The sequence below is a fragment of the Calliphora vicina genome, chromosome 4 (genome assembly GCF_958450345.1).
Source record: "Calliphora vicina chromosome 4, idCalVici1.1, whole genome shotgun sequence".
Lineage (NCBI taxonomy): Eukaryota > Metazoa > Arthropoda > Insecta > Diptera > Calliphoridae > Calliphora > Calliphora vicina.
Window position 1 is genome coordinate 109,352,380 of NC_088783.1, and position 17,673 is coordinate 109,370,052.

General features: G+C 30.1%; 2 protein-coding genes across 5 annotated transcripts in view; one reads left to right on the forward strand and one right to left on the reverse strand.

Moving 5' to 3' along the window:
* The window catches only part of Setd3 (SET domain containing 3), a 57,135-nt gene that overhangs the window by 2,876 nt on the left and 36,586 nt on the right, over positions 1 to 17,673 (forward strand). Inside the window, exon 1 of one of the 4 annotated variants that reach the window (XM_065508171.1) lies at positions 1,659 to 2,482. The exons of 2 other annotated variants lie outside the window; for them this stretch is intronic. In XM_065508171.1, coding sequence (XP_065364243.1) covers positions 1,689 to 2,482 — 794 coding nt within the window. In that variant the 5' untranslated portion in view covers positions 1,659 to 1,688. Of the gene's footprint in view, positions 1 to 1,658; positions 2,483 to 4,527; positions 5,378 to 17,673 lie in introns of those variants that run through there. One more of the 4 variants, XM_065508173.1, reaches the window with a different exon arrangement.
* Positions 9,366 to 17,658, reverse strand: LOC135956646 (nuclear pore complex protein DDB_G0274915-like). The gene is made up of 3 exons (XM_065507196.1): positions 17,634 to 17,658; positions 14,295 to 16,502; positions 9,366 to 10,636 (listed from the first exon to the last, which is right to left on the reverse strand). Exons 1-3 carry the CDS (start codon positions 17,656 to 17,658, stop codon positions 9,366 to 9,368), a joined length of 3,504 nt encoding a protein of 1,167 aa, XP_065363268.1.

A 17,673-nucleotide genomic window follows, 5' to 3' on the forward strand; every position in this document is an offset into this window, starting at 1 on the left:
TTTTCTAATTAATTCTAAAAAGAACATTCTACTAGTTTCTTAAGAAATAAAAAAAACGTACAGCAATTTGTAGATCGATAGATTTGAAGGGGTGTGTACTATAATACACTTCCACTCGGAGACCCATAGTATCCACTGTGAAACCCTTTAGAAATATAATTAGGTGTCCCTATTCCTCTGATAAGGCCTAATAGATTGCCTAGTTTTTATCTAGTTACAAATATACCCCAGTACATAATGGAATCTTTACCCTAGCCATTTTTGCCTGAGACCCTGTAATCAAGGGCAGTTACACGTAATATGTTCTACTGTTTCTAGTTCCTCAATGTCCTCGCACATTCTAAAAAAAAAGTCCTGTGCGTCCATATTCAATTGAGCAGTGACCGGTTATCACTCCTACTAAAGACCTGAAACTTTTGCTATCTAATCCAATTAGTATTCTGGTCGCCGTTGCATTCAACTTTGGTGAAATAGCCGTGGACAGTTCCTCATAATTCTTCTAGAGCCCTTAGTGCTGCGCCATATATATAGAAACATTAACTGTACTTAATGTTTCTAGAATCTAGATTCATTATTAAAGAAAATTAATAAAGTACTATTAGAAGAAAGAAAGGATACTATTATGTATCTCATTGGGAATTCTCACTCATCTAGGATAATTATCCTAATAAATAAATTTAAATTATAGACATATTATCATTAGTTACCCCTATGTGGTTTCTTCTTTATTCAAAACTATATTCATTTACTTTTTATTTATTTGTAATAATTTAGAATCCTTGGTAAAGAAAATACAAAAAGTACCATTCGAATAGGAAAAAGTACCATAAAATCGACCAGGTCGACCTCGCGATAATATATTTTCTACTGTACAACCTTCTAATACTTTGTAAGGGAAATACCAGAAATGGGATCAATATTCTCATCAGCCATCATCGTTCCCCTTCATGCCAATTCGTTTGCTATACAATTACACTGATTTCCATAGTGTCTAGGGATAAATATAAGCGTTATCCTAGAATGTGTCGCTATCAAATTTAGGGATACCCAGCATCCCAGGTTATAATACAAACACACAAAAAATCCCTGATTCAAAATTTTTTTAAAACATTTTGTTTGTATTACATACTATAAATTTAAATTATTACAAGTAAATGTTAAAATCATTGACGATTCTTCACCTTCATTCGAGGAATCGCTGCTTTTAATCTATGTACATCTTCGTCATGTAATTTTTTGCCTGTAACTAACATAATTGGGCTAACTTTCGCTAGTGGGAAGTTCTACACAAGTTTTTGAGAAAACAAAATCTGTTATTTGAAATTTTCTGATAAGAATCGTTAATTTGAATTTTAAATTTCCTCAATCCCAACTGTCAAGGCGAATTCATATAAGGGGGTGGCAGTTCTAGAAAAACTACAATTGGCAAGGCATATTTAACAAGGTGACAGCAGTGGTGAATTGAAATAAGTACAAGCCAAGGCGAATTCATATATGAATTCGCCTTGAAAATGTTGAACAAAATTTGGCAACACTCATTAAAATGTTGGTGAATCCCCCACCAAAAAGAACGCGTCATACAATCTTCATAAAATGCGCTTAAATTATTCGCTTTTTATTATTCGTTGGGAGTACATCTATAAAGAATAATACGGATTTGAACAATTTAGAAATCGGTTTTTAAACAAATGTGTGAAACAATAAATAGGTTTAAATACTATTTAATTAGTTTAGCAGGAAATTGTTATAAAATAAAAAAAATTGATGTAACAAGAGACAACATAAATATGGAAAACATAAATTTGGTTGATGCAGTTAACAAGTTGGTAAAAGCAAACTTGTATTTAAAATACCATGACAGTTGGGATGATTGGAAGACGTATGTTAAACACCAGGAAATACTGTATATCATTCATAGCATGGAAGCTCCGCTGCCGCAGAGACGAGCATATGCCTATAAGGTTTCCCCGAATGTTTCGACCAGTGAACAACCTTTAATAAAAACACTACTCTTTAAGCTAGAACGTTTGAACAAAGTGAAACAATTCTATAAATGGGCTTCGTATAATGGTGTCCGCTACGATGGTTTTAAATTTCAGAAGTTTCCTGACTTACATTGTGGTTTAGTAGCCGAGCAGGATATCAAAAAAGATAAGTTAATGTTAAGCATTCCGCGTAAACTGATGTTGACAGGGGAACATTTGGACTGCACTCTCTTTGATCGGTTGCCTCACATGAAATTGGTGTTAGCTTTAATCGAGGAGTCGCTTAAACCGGACTCATTTTGGAGACCCTACATTGATATATTGCCCAATAGCTATAATACAGTTTTGTATTTTACGGTTAAGGAAATGTCTGAGTTAAAGGGCTCTAATGCTTTGCCGAAAATTTTAGAATTTTGCAAAAACGTAAATCGTACGTATGTAGAGATTTTTTATTATATAAAGAAGGATATGCAACAGTTCAACTATGATTTATTTAGGTAAGTTATGAACATTTATAAGCTTGAATAGGTATGTACATTGAAATAAAATTTGAAATTACACTATAATTTATTAATTTTTAATATATTTGTGGCATTAGCACCAAACTGCTTAGGTATTCGGTCAAAATTTTGCAGCAATCGAAACATGTATGTATCATGATCAATTTGTTTCGATTAACATTTTCGTATTTAGCAGAATATTTTCTAATCAATTCTAAAAAGAACATTCTACTAGTTTCTTAAGAAATAAAAAACATACAGCAATTTGTAGATAGACATATTTAAAATGGTGTGTACTGTAAGAAATACACTTCCACTCGGAGCAGTGACCGGTTATCACTCCTACTAAAGACCTAAAACTTTTGTTATCTGATCCACTTAGTATTCTGGTTGCCCTTGCATTCAACTCTTTGGTCAAATTGTCTTGCACAATCCGTTCTACTACTACAATATGATTGTTTCATAGAGTCCCGCCATTTTTCGAAGATCAACCTATAGTAGTAACATATAGTAGGTTTAACCTCCCAGTCCCTTTTAATATAGTCCTGATCCGAATTTTGTCTGGCCAGTTCATCTGCATCATCTCATTTCCCTGTATGGTACAGTGATCAGGTACCCAACACAATCTGATTGTGGATAGTTAATGCTTCTAAAGACCTTTAATTTCAAGTTTCTATCACGATTCCAATAAGTAAATAAAAAAATATGCAGAGGGTTTTTAATTAGGAAAGGAGTTCGGATATGATACTATATAGAAATGGCAGTCAAAGGGTCACTGAATGGAATCGTAGTAGGTGGGATATCCGATATAATTTTGGGATTTCAATAAATTTTAATTTGTTTTTATCTTTCAATCAACATCTAGACTAGACGATAACCCTGGAAATATAAGTTTTTGAGTCTTGTCCAATTTTTTACCTTTGGGATCTTTAATATTTCAAAAAAAGTTTGTATTGTTTTGCCAATGCTAAGAAGTAGAACCACATTCTATAAAGGTACATATTTTGCAATATTTTAATGGTAAATCTAAATGTATATTTCTAGAATATAGAATTCTAGAAATATACATTTAGATTTTGTAAAAGGTCATGATTTTGAAAACTAAAATTACGGAATATACTTTCCAAAAAAGACTGTATTGTCACTCACTGTATGTATATTAGGGTGGGTAGATTTAGCAATCGATATTGTGCCATAGTGAGTAATTATCTACTAAAAACATTAAAAAGTATTTTTTTTTTAAATTTTCTGAAATTTGGGTGCCTCGAAAATTATTTTTTTTGATATGTCGTAGTGGAAATTTTGTTTCCTTATGCCAAAAGCTATGGAAAAATCGATGGGACAATATCCACAAATTTTTATCCTTTACCAATCCTGGGGGTAGATTCTGGTTCTGTGAAACGGTAAAATTTTTCATTTTCGTTTTCACAATTACACAAATTGCGATTCCCATTCTTCAATTTGTTTTATTCAACTTTTTCTTTTCATATGAAAACATTTGAATTTATTTATCATTTGTTCACTAAACGAGAATCAGAAACTCTATGAAAATATGAAAAAACTTTTCATTTCACCGTTTCACAGAACCAGAATCGACCCCCTGGTATATGGTATAATAGGTTAGTTTAGGTTAGTTTAGGCAGCCACTTATTCCATTCATCAGCACACTTGGTTCCATTTTAAATCGTTCACCTTCTTTGCTATACAATTAACCTGATGTCTCGTTATCTCATTTAGGGATACCCGGCATTCCAATTTTCTGATAAGAATCGTTATCTTGCATTTTAAATTTTCTCAATAGCATGTAAGGGTTAATCCAACAGCTGTTCGATATGTCAGAATTTTCGTTTAAAATCGCTAAATGGCTAAGGAATTAATGTAATATGGCCACATTTCTTTTTTATTTGTGTTCAAACTCTCACACACACGTGCAATTGCCATTTTTGGTACGTTTTTTGTATTTGGCTGGAATTTTTGACATTCTATAATTAAAACAAAAAAAAAAAAAAATAAAGTTACCGGCGAAAACAAGTTATAAAAACTAAAAACACAACAACAATTGTTAAACAAATCAATTATTAAAGACAAAAATTACTAGAAAGCTAAAAAAATAAAAATGGATAAACGTCATAATAATAAAAAGCACAATAAAAATAAACACAACAATAAAAATAACAACAACAAACCACAAACGGGGCAAAATGCTCAAGCTAAACTTTCGGCTAAGGAACGCAACGAAATAAGGAATTTAGTGGGTTTGCTGGTTAAGGAGGACCTATTTGAAAACTGCAGCAATCCCAAGGATGAATGGCGTCAATATACAAATATACAGGACATTCTAAAGTCCATACAAAAACTAGAAGCTCCCCTGCAACGTAAACGAAAGGATGTCTCCAGTAGTGCGGACCGTTTAGCCAACATTGAGAAATTCTATCAATGGGCCAAAGAGAATGGCGTGCACTATGATGGCTTGGAAATCCAAAAGTTTCCCGACTATGATTTGGGTTTGATGGCCACCCGCGATATCAAAAAAGATGATTTAATCTTTAGTATACCACGCCAATTGATTTTGTCCGAGGAAAATCTACAATATGAATTTGTGCACAAATGCTTTAAGTTTTCCAATATGCGTTTGGCTTTTACCCTTATGGTGGAGTCTTTAAATCCCGATTCATTTTGGAAGCCCTATATAGATCTGTTGCCCGAAAGTTATAGTACGGTTTTGTACTATACCGTGGAGGAAATGAACGAATTGAAGGGCTCTAATGCTTTGTCGTCTGCTTTGAAATTATGCCAAATAATTGCTCGTTTGTATGTGAATATTTACAATTGGCCAGACAGTGCCATACCGTTGAAGGGTTTCAAGGAGGTGTTTAATTACGATTTGATAAGGTAAGATGGAATAGAATTTAAATTGGTTTTTTAAATAAAAAAAAGAGCCGGAGCTAAAATCGGGATAAATTTTTGCAAAAATAAGCGCCTGAAATGCTTATTGAATGTTCTAAAGATAATTTAATGTAGCAATTGGCCAGCTAGTGCCATACTGTTGAAGGGTTTCAAGGAGGTGTTTAATTACGATTTGATACGGTAAGGTGGAATAGAATTTAAATTGTTTTTTTTTAAGTAAAAAAGAGCCGGAGCTAAAATCCGGATAAATTTTTGCAAAAGTAAGCACCTGAAATTAGCGCTTATTAGATTTTTCAAGACTTTAAATATTAATCTTAATTTTAATTAAGATTAATATTTATATAAAAAAACTAATGATTTAGTTGAATCCTAGTTGTATATGAGAATTATTGTTGTACTGTTTATGAAATTTAAAATTAGAGATTTTTTGATATCAAAGTTTGGTTTTTAATAAACTATTAATTTTTAAACTAATGATTTATTTGAATCCTTATTGTTTATGTGCTTTTTGGGTCTATTTAAGAAAAGTTTCCTAAAATTGGAAATAGTTTTTGTTTCTCTTCTGACCCTGAAGAAGATACTTCACTTACCTTTACGAATTCCTAATATTCATATTTTAAATATCAATCCAATTAGCCAAATCTTTTTTCTTTTATAATGTTTTTTATTTAAAATTTTCTTTTGTTTTTAATCTACATTAAATGTAATCATAAGTTGTAATACATATTAATTAATATATTTTTTATTTTATTTATAATTGTTTGTTTTTTCTTTTGTAATTGATTTAATTTTCATTGTTTTTGTTCGGTTTTTGTTTTATTACTTTGTTTAAAAACTACAATTAAAGTTTACAATTGTTTTGTGATTGTTTAAATATACGTTTTAAAAAATAATAAAAAACAAAAATTAACAATTAATATAAATAAATAAATTCAAATAAATAACGTAACATCTGTAACTGTTCAGTAATTAAAAACTTTTAAAAATTATTTAAAAATTTTTCAAGATTTTTTCCAATATTTGTTAGACATTTGTATAACAGTTTTTAGCTACTAAACAGTCTTATTTATTAAATGGTTAAACTTTAATTTTGAATTGTAAAATTTCATATGTTTATTATAATTTTTTTTTCATAAATTGTTTGTTTAATTTAATTTATTTTTTTACAATTTTCGATAGATTATTGTCTCGAAAAACATTTTTTTGCAAATAATGTTTTGTGTGTGTGTGTGTTTTTTTATGAATGTGTGTTTTTGTGTATTTAATTTAATCAATTAAATATTTTTCAATTAAATTAAAATGTGCGCCTTGTGTTGTGTTTATTCAATATTTGGAAACCCCTTTATTTGTTTGTTTGTAATTATATTAAAAATGTTTTTTTAGTTATTTTAAATAACATCATAGTTGGTTTAAATTTAATTAAATAGGAAGCACTATTTTATTATTAAAAAACATGTTTAAAATATAAATTTGTTTAAATGTATTATTTAAAAGATACTTTTTTAGAAATTACAATTCAGATAGAACAAATTTACATAAAAATAGGAGTTTTTATATAGATTTTGCTGAAAAAAGTACTTAAAGTATCAGCAATAATCCAAAAAAATATTAAATTATGCTTTATATTAATTAAAAAGTTTTAAAAATCTTAAAATTTCGTGATTTGAAAAATAGTAGTAGAATTACTACTTTTTTAAATTTGTTCAAAAATTTAATTGTTCTCACAATTAATAGTAATAGATTAATTTCAAGATAAATTGTAGCCCAAAAAAGTTTGTTTAAAACCAATTCATATCGAACAAAACCTTTTAAGGAAATATAGGTATGTAATAAAAAATAGGAGTTTTTATATAGATTTATGAGAAAAAAGTACATAAAAAAGGAACAATAATAAAACAAATTTTACAAAAACATTAAATTATGCTTTATATTCATTTAGAAGTATAAAAATTTTAAAAAATCATGATTTGCAAAATAGTAGTAGATTTACTACTTTTTTTAAATTTGGCCAAAAAATTAATTTTAATCTTAATTAATAGTAATAGATTAATTTCAAAACAAATTAAAACCCAAAAAAGATACAAAATCGAACAAAATCTTTTATGAAAAAATATAAAGGAAGTTTTATATAGATTTTGAGGAAAAAGTACTTCAAATTTAAGGAAAAAATTCGTTAAAAGCTTTTAAAATTTTTGAAAAATTGTGATTTGAAAAGTTTTATATAGATTTTGAGGAAAAAGTGCTTAAAATTTAAGGAAAAAATTCGTTAAAAGCTTTTAAAATTTTTGAAAAATTGTGATTTGAAAAATAGTAGTAGAAATGCACTTTTTTCTATTAATAAAAAAATAACAATTCAAGACAAAACTGAAGTAAAACCCAGCTTTAAGAGACAATTGCAGTGTTTTTCAAAATAGTAGTAGAAATACTACTTTACTCATAATTTTGATTTTATGTAGAAAACAAAGAAAAAATAGTAGTAGAATTATATTTTTTTTAATTGAGCCAAAAATTTAAGTTTTGTAATAGTAAATAAAAGGAAAGTAATAAAAAAAATAAATTAAAGCAATATTGAGGTAAAAATAGTACTTCTTTACAAAAGTTTGTTAAACAAAATATTAAAAATGGTAGTAAAATCAGAAAAAAGTAATATAGTTACAATATTGTTCAATAAACTAAATTATTAATAGCTGGTGAAAAATATAATAATTTTAAAAATAGTAGTTGAAATACTAGCTTTTTTAATTGAGTCAAAAATTTAAGTATTTTAATAGTAATTCAAAGTAAAGTTAATATTGAGATAATTTATATTTAAAAAACTAAATTAAAACAATATTGAGTTAAAAATAAATAGTACTTTTTACAATTTTTTGTTAAAATAGTAGTAAAATAATCAAAAATTTAGTCTACAATATTGTGACAATAACCTAAATTAATTAATAGCTGTTGAAAATAAAGAAAATCATAATTTTAAAAATAGTAGTAGAAATACTACTATTTAAATTGAATGAAATAGTACTTTTAAAAATGGTAAAATCCGCAAAACATAGTTAAAATATTGTACAATAATCTAAATTAATTAATAGAATTAAAAAATAGAGAAAACATCTTATTTTTAAGAATAGTAGTAGAAATATTACTATTTTTAAAAAGTCTTTTTTTGATCGCAATTCAAAGATTTTAAGCTTTCTAAAACATTTTCAACTTCAATTATGAAATTTTCCTTAAAAAATAAAATTTTTTTCAAAATTTTTTTCTTCCAGAAAACAACTTTTTTGAAAAAAAAAAAAATGTAGCAAAATTGTTTTCAATGTTTCAAATAACTTTAAAAAATGAAAAAAACACATTGTTAAAATAGTAGTAGAAAATACTACTATTTTTAGAAAGTGTAGTTTTCGAAAATTTTCAAACATTTTAATGTTTAGCGTACATTTTTAGTTGTATTTTTTGCTAAAACAGTAAAAAATCCATTTTTAAAATAGTAGTAGAAATACTACTATTTTCGATAAGTGCAGTCTTTGGAATTTTACAAAGATTTGAATATTTAGGAAAAATTTTTAGTTGCATAATGAATAATTTTATAATGAAAGAGTACCAAATGATATTTTTTTTAAAATTATACATTTTGAAAAGGTACTTTTTTTAAGAAATATTTTTAAAAGGAAGATAGAGGACACATTTTAAACTGATTTATTTGTTTTTAAACTGTAAATTGCATGAATTGTTTTCCTACAAGTGCTTCCTTAACTCCTCTTTAAAACTATAATGTTAATTTTTATTTTTTTTCGTTATTAATTCATACATTCGTCTTGGCCGAATGTTTTTCCTAATCTCTCTTTTCTTGCTCTTAATTTAATTTGCTAAAGTTTGTGTTTTTTTGTTGTTGTTTGTTTTTAAGAAAAATACCACAGAAAACAATTCTCTCAATTTCCACATCACATTCATTTTGGAAAACAAAAAAATTACTGGTCTTTTTTTAAAATGAATTTCTTAAAGTATCAAATAAATATTCTTGCACTTCGGGTGAATTGGCATCCATGGTGTTTATGTGAGAGTTGGAAATATTATGACCGCTCGTCAGCGAAAAACTTAAAGAGGTGGTGGAGCCGCTCATCTTATTGTTACGTTTAAGGTCCAACAAATTGCAGCCACTTAAAATGGCCAGATTTGTGGGTTTATCGTTGTTACTGTTAATGTTATTGTGTGAGTTATTTATGTTTTGGTTAAATGAACGCTGAAATAATAATGAACTTTGACGTTGTAATGGCCTCAGGCCACAGCTGCTGCTGTTGCTAGTGTTATTGCTAATGCTGTTGTTGGCATGTTGATAGTACATGTTGTTGATGTTTTTACTGCAATTACCCGCCAACATTGTTGTTGGTAGCTGGGAAGCTGTTAGTTGAGGTGAGGGTGTTAAGGATGAGTTATGTATGGGTGTATTTGGCACTCCGGTTGAGGTGGTGGTAATGGTGGCGGCCACCGATAAACCACTACCACCTAATAAATTTTGCATTTCCCTAAATGAAGAACGCCTAGAATTGGGATTTGTTGTATTACAGCTGGTGGTGTTAGCATTTGCTGCCGTTGCAGTAGCTGCTATTGTGGGCAATTTACTTTTCATGGCATTATACGATTTCATTATATTACTCATGCGATGTCTGCGCTGTTTCCATTTGCATACCGCAAATATCACCATAAATGTTACCAAGGCAGTCAATACTATAGTGGCACTGGCCACTATGGCTGATTTTATGCCAGGCGGCATATTTGTATAGAAACTACCATGTCTGTGGCTATGAGCCAATGCCCCAGCAGCCTGGGGACTTCTTTTAAAGCCATGGCCCGACAATTCCAAATCCACCAAATCATGGGCCCTGGCCACTTCATTTTCTATAGCTTCTGCTGTGCGTTCGGGTAAACGTACTGCAGCTTGTATGGGATTTTGTGATTGATAGTCATTCTCGTTGTCATCGTTATTATCATGGCCCATTAGTGTAAGTTCGTTTTCTTTAATATCATATACATCTTCGTCATCTTCATCATCATCAACGTTGTTCTCATCGTCATTGTTTGAATTGTTTTCAAGCAGCATTTTCGGTTGCTGTAAATAGTAGGGGTTTGCGTTAGAGTTATGCATGGTGGCAGCATCTTTATTGTTGTTGCTGGGGCCCAAAGAGGCCAATGCTAATGTTTTCCAAGAGGGAAAGAAACCTAGAGACTTTTCTGAACGATCTGGCAGTAGAGAAGCTGTAAAGAAAGAAGTCGTAGAAGTTAGATATTAAAACCTAAACATTTTCTCGTTTAAAAACTTATTTATAAACAAAGTTCACACGAATAAAAAAATATTCGGTATCAAATATTCAAAATAATAAATCAATAATTTGAGCCGATCATTTATTAAACTGAAAAGAAAATCTTAATCGAATAAAAAATTAAATCGTATAGAAAATTTATTCGAATAAAATATATTTTCAAATACATATAAAATATAATTTCAAAAACTTTGTCGAAAAAAGTATTTGTATTGAAAAATTTTCGAATAATCGGATAAAAACCGGATAAGCGAATAATAGGTGTAAAAAATTCGAAAACAAAACTTATTCCAATAAAAAATTTGTATAGAAAATTTATTCGAATAAAATTTTTTTCGAATAAAAATGTATTCGAATAAAAATTTAAGGAAATAAAAAAAAATTTGTGGAAATAAACATTCTAATGGAAAATTAAATTTTTTATATTTTTTAATAATCGATTAAAACCGAGTTAGCGAATAATCGGTCTAAAAAGTTTAAATAAAAATTTCGAATACAAAAAATGTGTTTGAAAAGAAAACAAAAATTTGTAAATATGAAAATTTATTCGAATAAAATATCCGTTCGAATAGAAAATGTATTTAAAGAAAAAATGTATGGAATAAAAAACCATTTCCTATAATTGGGTAAAAACTGATTAGAAAATAATCACTATAAAAAGTTCGAATACAATAATGAAAATTGTGTTCAAAAGAAAACTTATTCGAATAAAAATGTATTCGTACAAAAAATATATACATACTAATTAAAAACTTATTAAATCGAAATTTAATCGAATAAAAATTCTCAAATTAAAATGTTTCTAATAAAAATATAAAGTTTATTTATACTTATAAGAATAATGAAAAATTCATTTAAAAATAAAACTTTTTCGAATATAAAATGTATTCGTATAGAAAATTTATTCGAATAAAATTTTAGTTTCAATAAATATAAATATTCGAATAAAAATTTATTGAAATGATAAAAAAATTGGAATTAATAAGCTTTCTACCAAACATTCGAATAATCAAGACATCCGGATTAACGAATAATTGGTCTAAAAAGTTCGAATAGAAAACTTTTTTAAAAATTTTCGAATAATCGGCTAAAACCCGTATAAGCGAATAATCTAATATGCGAATAATCGAATAGTCTAAAAAATTCAAATACAAAACTTATACGAAAAATGTAAAAATTTATTTAAAAAGAAAACTTATTCGAATAATAAATTTGTATAGAAAATTTATTCGAATAAAAATCTAAGGAAAGAAACAAAAATTTTGTGAAAACCGAATTGGCGAATAATCGACCTGTAAAGTTCGAATGCTTTTACGAAAATTAAAACTTTTTCGAATAAAAAATTTATTCGAATAAAATTTTAGTTCGAATAGCACATTAATTCGAATAAAAAATTTGGCCAAAAAAATATAAATATTCGAATATAAATTCATTAGATGAAAATTGTTTCAAATAAAATATTTTTAAAAAAAATTGGAATTAAAAACTTTCTACCAAACTTTTATTCGAATAATCAAGATATACCGGATTAACGAATAATCGGTCTAAGAACTTTTAAGAATAATAAACAAAATTATTTAAAAAGAAAAATTTATTTGAATAAAAAATGTAGAAAAATCTATTCGAAATTAAAAATTTTCGAATAAACCCGGATTAGCGAATGCTCTGTCTAAAAAATTCGAACAAAAACTTATACGAAAATGTAAAAAATTATTTAATAAGAAAACTTATTCGAATAATAAATTTATATAGAAAATTTATTCGAATAAAAAATTTTTTCGAACAATAATTTATTCGGAATAAAATAAGATGTTGTGGAAAGAAACATATATTTACGATTTTATTTGAATAATCGGCTAAAACGGGATTAGCGAATAATCGGTCTAAAAAATTCGAATATGTATGTACTACTTTTACGAATAATGAAATTTTTTTGTTTAAACAAACAATCTCTGAAGCCTTATGATTGTCTACAGACACACTTAGAGTCTCTGGGGGGAATCGAACCCGCAACCCCCAGATTGATAGTCCAGAACACTATCGTCTAGTCTAGTCTATTGTGGCACCAGAGAAAAATTGTTCAAATAAGAAAATGATTTGTATGGAATATTAGTTCGAACAAAAAATGTTGTCCAAAAAAAAAATATACAAATTCGAGTAGATAATTTATTCGAATAGAAAATTTATTAGAACAAAATTTTTACTAATCGGTACCGGTTCAAAAAGGTCGTCGGCCTAAATAGTTCGAATACAAAAACATTTGCAATAATGAAAAAAATGTGTAAGAAAACATATTCGAATAAAAAAATTATAAAAAAAAATTTAAAACAAATCGGAATCGGAATAAAAAAATAAAAAATATCGAATAAAAAATTCATTCGAATACAAAAATTTAATAAATAAAAGAATTAATAACCATTTCGGAAAAAAATTTATTCGAATAAAAATTTATTTGAATAAAAAAGTAATAAAAAAGAATTAATAACTATGTATTTCGAAAAAAAAAATTATTCGAATAAAAATTTATTTGGGAAAAAAAATTTATTCGAATAAGAAAGTAATAATATATTTAAAAAAAGTTTTCAATAATATTCTATCGAATATTTTTTTATTCGTACTGGAATAATCGGATAAAACCGGATAAAAAAATCGGTCAAATGTTAAGATAATTTGAATAAAAATTTATTTCAACAGAAAAATTTATTCGAATTTAAAATTAATTGGAATAAAAAATAATAATTTATTAGAAAATGTTTTCAATAAAATTCTATTCGAATAAAAAATATGTATTCGAATAATCGGATAAAACCGGATAAGCGAATAATCGATTAAATGCTAAGATTCCATATTCTGCAAATTATTCTGGTAAAAGTATTAAAAATCTTTTGATTACCAAAACTTTAAAAAAGTAAATCGATTAAAACCCGGTTTTGCGATTCTTTACACTTGGAAACATTTTTTGTTTAATGAAAATCAGAGATATCAGAATGTTTAACTTGAAACCTTAGAATAAGCCTATTTTAAGTGTTTCATCATCCCACAAAGCCCTGCGAGTTTTCTCGATTAGGACTGAATAAGAAATTGAATCAAGATAGTCAGATGTACATTTCAGAACGAATCTTGTCTCACTGGGCCAAATAAGGTAATCTGAGTGACAGCTATTTCAATCGAATATTTAGAAACTAAACAAAATTATCTGAAATATTTTTCTAATATTTCCCTTAAATTCTTCATAACACAAAATTTAACTAACCTCTCTCTACCTCATCTGACTTGCTTCAAACTTACTTGTTTCTTTTAAATGGGTGTAGAGCTACTGCTGCTTAAGCGGCTTCCAAAGAACGGCATTCAGTTTGATAATTATGCTGATATTGTGTAATTATGGTTTAAGTTGTTTTATTATTGGGGACACCATCTTTTAACAACCGCTGCAGCAGCAACAGCGCTCACCACAAATTTAAAACAAGGAAATTTATATGTATTTGTTTTGATTTACTGACGTCTATGGCGCCTAGCGGAGGCATCACTGTATTTACGTGAACCCCTTAAATAACGTTTGCGATCCAAACGATTGCTTATATAATTTGACGCACCTTTATCCAGTTCTCCTGCTAACGCCTGTCCGCCACCCTTGCGATTCTTGTACACCTCATCGGTGGGCTCTATGTCAATGATGGAGGTGAAATAACTGGAACCCTGTGAGTCGGTTTTTATATCATCCGGCTTAACACTCTTCAAATTGAGCAAATTGAAATGGGGGAAATTTTCAAAGGCCGTTACAATGTCCATGTTGTCTTGTAAGACAACCTTTTTGTCCGGATAGAAGCGTGAGGGACTCTCTACAATGGTGGCCAAATGCAATTGGCTAGAACCACGTTTACGATGTTCGATTAATTCCTCCAAAGTCATGTTGCGCTGTTCCAATACCTTGAATAGTCTATTACCAGATCTACGATCTTCTATCAGCTCCAAAAGATCGGTACGATCGTCTACATTATCGAAATCGGGTATAATGTTGGGGTTTTCGGTGGGCGTGGTTGAGGGTTCAGGTGAATTGGTAGTTGTAGTAGAACTGCTGGTGTAGGAGAACGAAGAGGGAGTATACTGTTTCATTCTAGTGGTAATGGTGGAGGTTTCAAAATATTTTATGGTTTTGGGCTTAATTGTTTCCTCAAAGAAATTTTCCAAATCATCGTCTTCCTCGCTATCGTTCTCCTCTGATGCTGGCGATTTCTTAAAAGAGTCATCTTTTTCTATGAGATTTTTGAGCAAAGTTTCTTGTATGCGTTCGCGTATGTCTTCAGTGTTTAGATTTAGATTTGCTTTAGGTGTTAAATTCATGGTGCTGCTGCTGGCGGTTGTTGTCGAGGTGGTGGTAGTTGTTGTTATGGGTAAAGGTGTTGTAGTAGTTGTAGGGGGCTCGGTGGTGGTGGATGTTGTCGGAGCCGGGGTAGTGCTGGATGTGGTGTAACGATAAGTTGTTCTACCAGAACCTCTGGTGCTGGTATACATTCTTCTAGTAGAGGTGGTTATATCTCGGTTAGTAGATTTCTCAGTTATAGGTTTTGGCGTAGACGTGGTGGTGGTGGTAGTGCTCGAGGTGGTAGAAGTAGTAGTTGGAGCCATTGTAGTTTCCAATTTCCAGGTAGTTGTTTCAGTTAATTCCGGCGGAATAGTGCTTGGTATTATCACACTTGGCACCACCTTCCAATCATCATCTTCCATTAGTTCCATATCCATATCCTCTTCCATTTTCATTACTTCTGTTTCATCATTTCCCCCAGCCTCCTCTTTACTATCCCAGGATGTTACCACTCTCTCCGGTTCGGCACTGGCCATTACTGCTGTATTCTTTAACAAGAATGTTGGTTTCAGTGTGGGCCTCTGATGCAAGATTTTCTTGTACAAAGGTATTTTGGTAGTCGAGGGTTTTGGCGTGGTTGTGGTAGTTGTGGTGCTGCTGGTCGAACTATATAAAACGCCGTCTCTTTTGCGTGTGGTCAAATGATCGGCTAAACCCACTTGTAGGCCCGAGGGCCTCGAAGAGCTGCCAAATAATTTGAGTCTATGTAAAGCGGTCAACTTTGATTTCTCTTTTGAATTATACACCTCTTCACCACTGCCTTCGGTTAGTTTAACACTCGGAGGAGGTGGTGGATTTGGTTTAAAGTTGGCCTTAAATGAGGGATACTTGGCATGAATTACTTTCTCTTGTGGTGCCGTGGCTGTTGTCTGTAGAGCTTGCAAAGCATTTTGTTTACCCTTGAGCAAATCATCGAGGGAGAGATTTTTCTGTTGCAATATTTCGCTTAAACTTAAACCACCGCTATTCTTTAAAATATTCTTCAAATTGGCCGAATTTCGGCTGACGTTGACGTTGCCATCCGTAGAGGTTTCGGGTTTATTTCTCATTTCGTAGAGCTTTTGTTCTTTTTCTAAGGCCGCCAAGGGTTCTCTTATGGCCGGTTGTTTGCGGCGTTTAAAGGAAGCCTGCAGTGAAGGTCTCATGATTTGCTCAGTCTCTTGGGATTTTGTGGAAGAGGATTTGGCTTCCTTGTCGTCTTCTACTTGGCCCCGCCAATAAGGTGGTGAATTAGAGGCTGTGGGGCTATCAATGTCATCGCCAGTAGCTGACTGTTGAGGTCTTCGTTTGCGTTTACGGTTACCAAGACGTCTTCTCTGAGCATTGCCAGTCGAATATTCGGGCTGTCCCAAGGTCAAAGCCTCCGAGTGCATGCCATCATCGACTATCAGAGAAGCGGCGGTTTGTAGCATCTGTAAAGAAAAAAATTTAGGATGTTCTTTAATAAAGTTTAAAAATAAAAATACTTAATATTCTTTGTATTTTCCACTTAATGTGTAAACTTTACTGTATTATTAATCTAATATCCGTTTTTCAGAAAAAACATTTATTTAACCATTTATTTTTGTACCATATTCTTTTGATAAATGAATTATACGACTATGAAGTACGAGTACTTTTACTAGTTTATTATATTTCCATTCATAAAATATCCTTTGGCACTCTCATACATTCAATTCTTTTTTTTTTATATGTTTAGTCCTTTTTATAACCTCAATAATGTAGTGTGTTTTTTTTTGCAAAATTTTAGAGAGCAATCATTTCTCTATGCTGTTTTTATATGCATGAATTGCATAAAAACTCATTGGCATATTCACATATTTTATTATATTCATTCGTACATGGCTGGAGAAGAAAAAAGGAACTGTAACCCGCATAACTATGAACGAATATATAAAATACTTGTAATCATTTATTGAGCTTTTTTTCCTCTACTTTATGAAGAATATAAAGAAAAAGCTGTTTTTTGCCTTATGTAGCAGCATAAATTCGTCTATGATTTATGGTTGTTCGGATGTTGTGGTATCATTTATATTTGAATGGGTGTTTTTTTTAAAGGAGGGACTCTACTGCCGGTAGTGGATAGATGAAGGTTTAGTTGGTATACAAAGTGTATTCGCATAGACATTTCCAGGTTATGATCCCAAATAGGGATTTATGGCAGAGCGGATGATGTCATACGGATATACACTGATGGCTCTAATAGGAGAAATAGGTTCGGTGGAGGTTTTTATATTGAAAACTTTGGGATAAAATCATACTTTCGGCTACCAAACTTCTGTACAGCTTTTCAGCATCTCTTAATGAGATGGCGAGACATTCTAACCTGGAGTTATTCTATTGCGGATGAACTGGCCAAAAGAGACTCATCTCTACAAATTGATGAGATCGATCATTTGGTCGGTTTACCGCTATCTTGCTGTAAGTCAATCATACAGCGGAAATTATTTAAGTCTGCTCAGCTCAGATGGCTCGATATCGAGATTCACATGGTCCGTTTTTGGCTATTATGAATGTCCCTCACGGGGCTACCACGGGTTATGCTACGAGCTCTGATATCAGTGCTTACGGGGCACTGCCTGATTGGTGCACATGCTAGGAGACTGAAT

Excerpts from the sequence above, each read along its gene's own strand:
- LOC135956646 (XM_065507196.1), bottom strand. The coding sequence starts at position 17,658 with ATGTGCACCAATCAGGCAGTGCCCC. Across the intron at positions 16,503-17,633 it reads CACCAATCAGGCAGTGCCCC|AACATCCTAAATTTTTTTCT; the intron begins GTAAGCACTGAT and ends ACTTTATTAAAG. Across the intron at positions 10,637-14,294 it reads AGCAGGAGAACTGGATAAAG|CTTCTCTACTGCCAGATCGT; the intron begins GTGCGTCAAATT and ends CTTTCTTTACAG.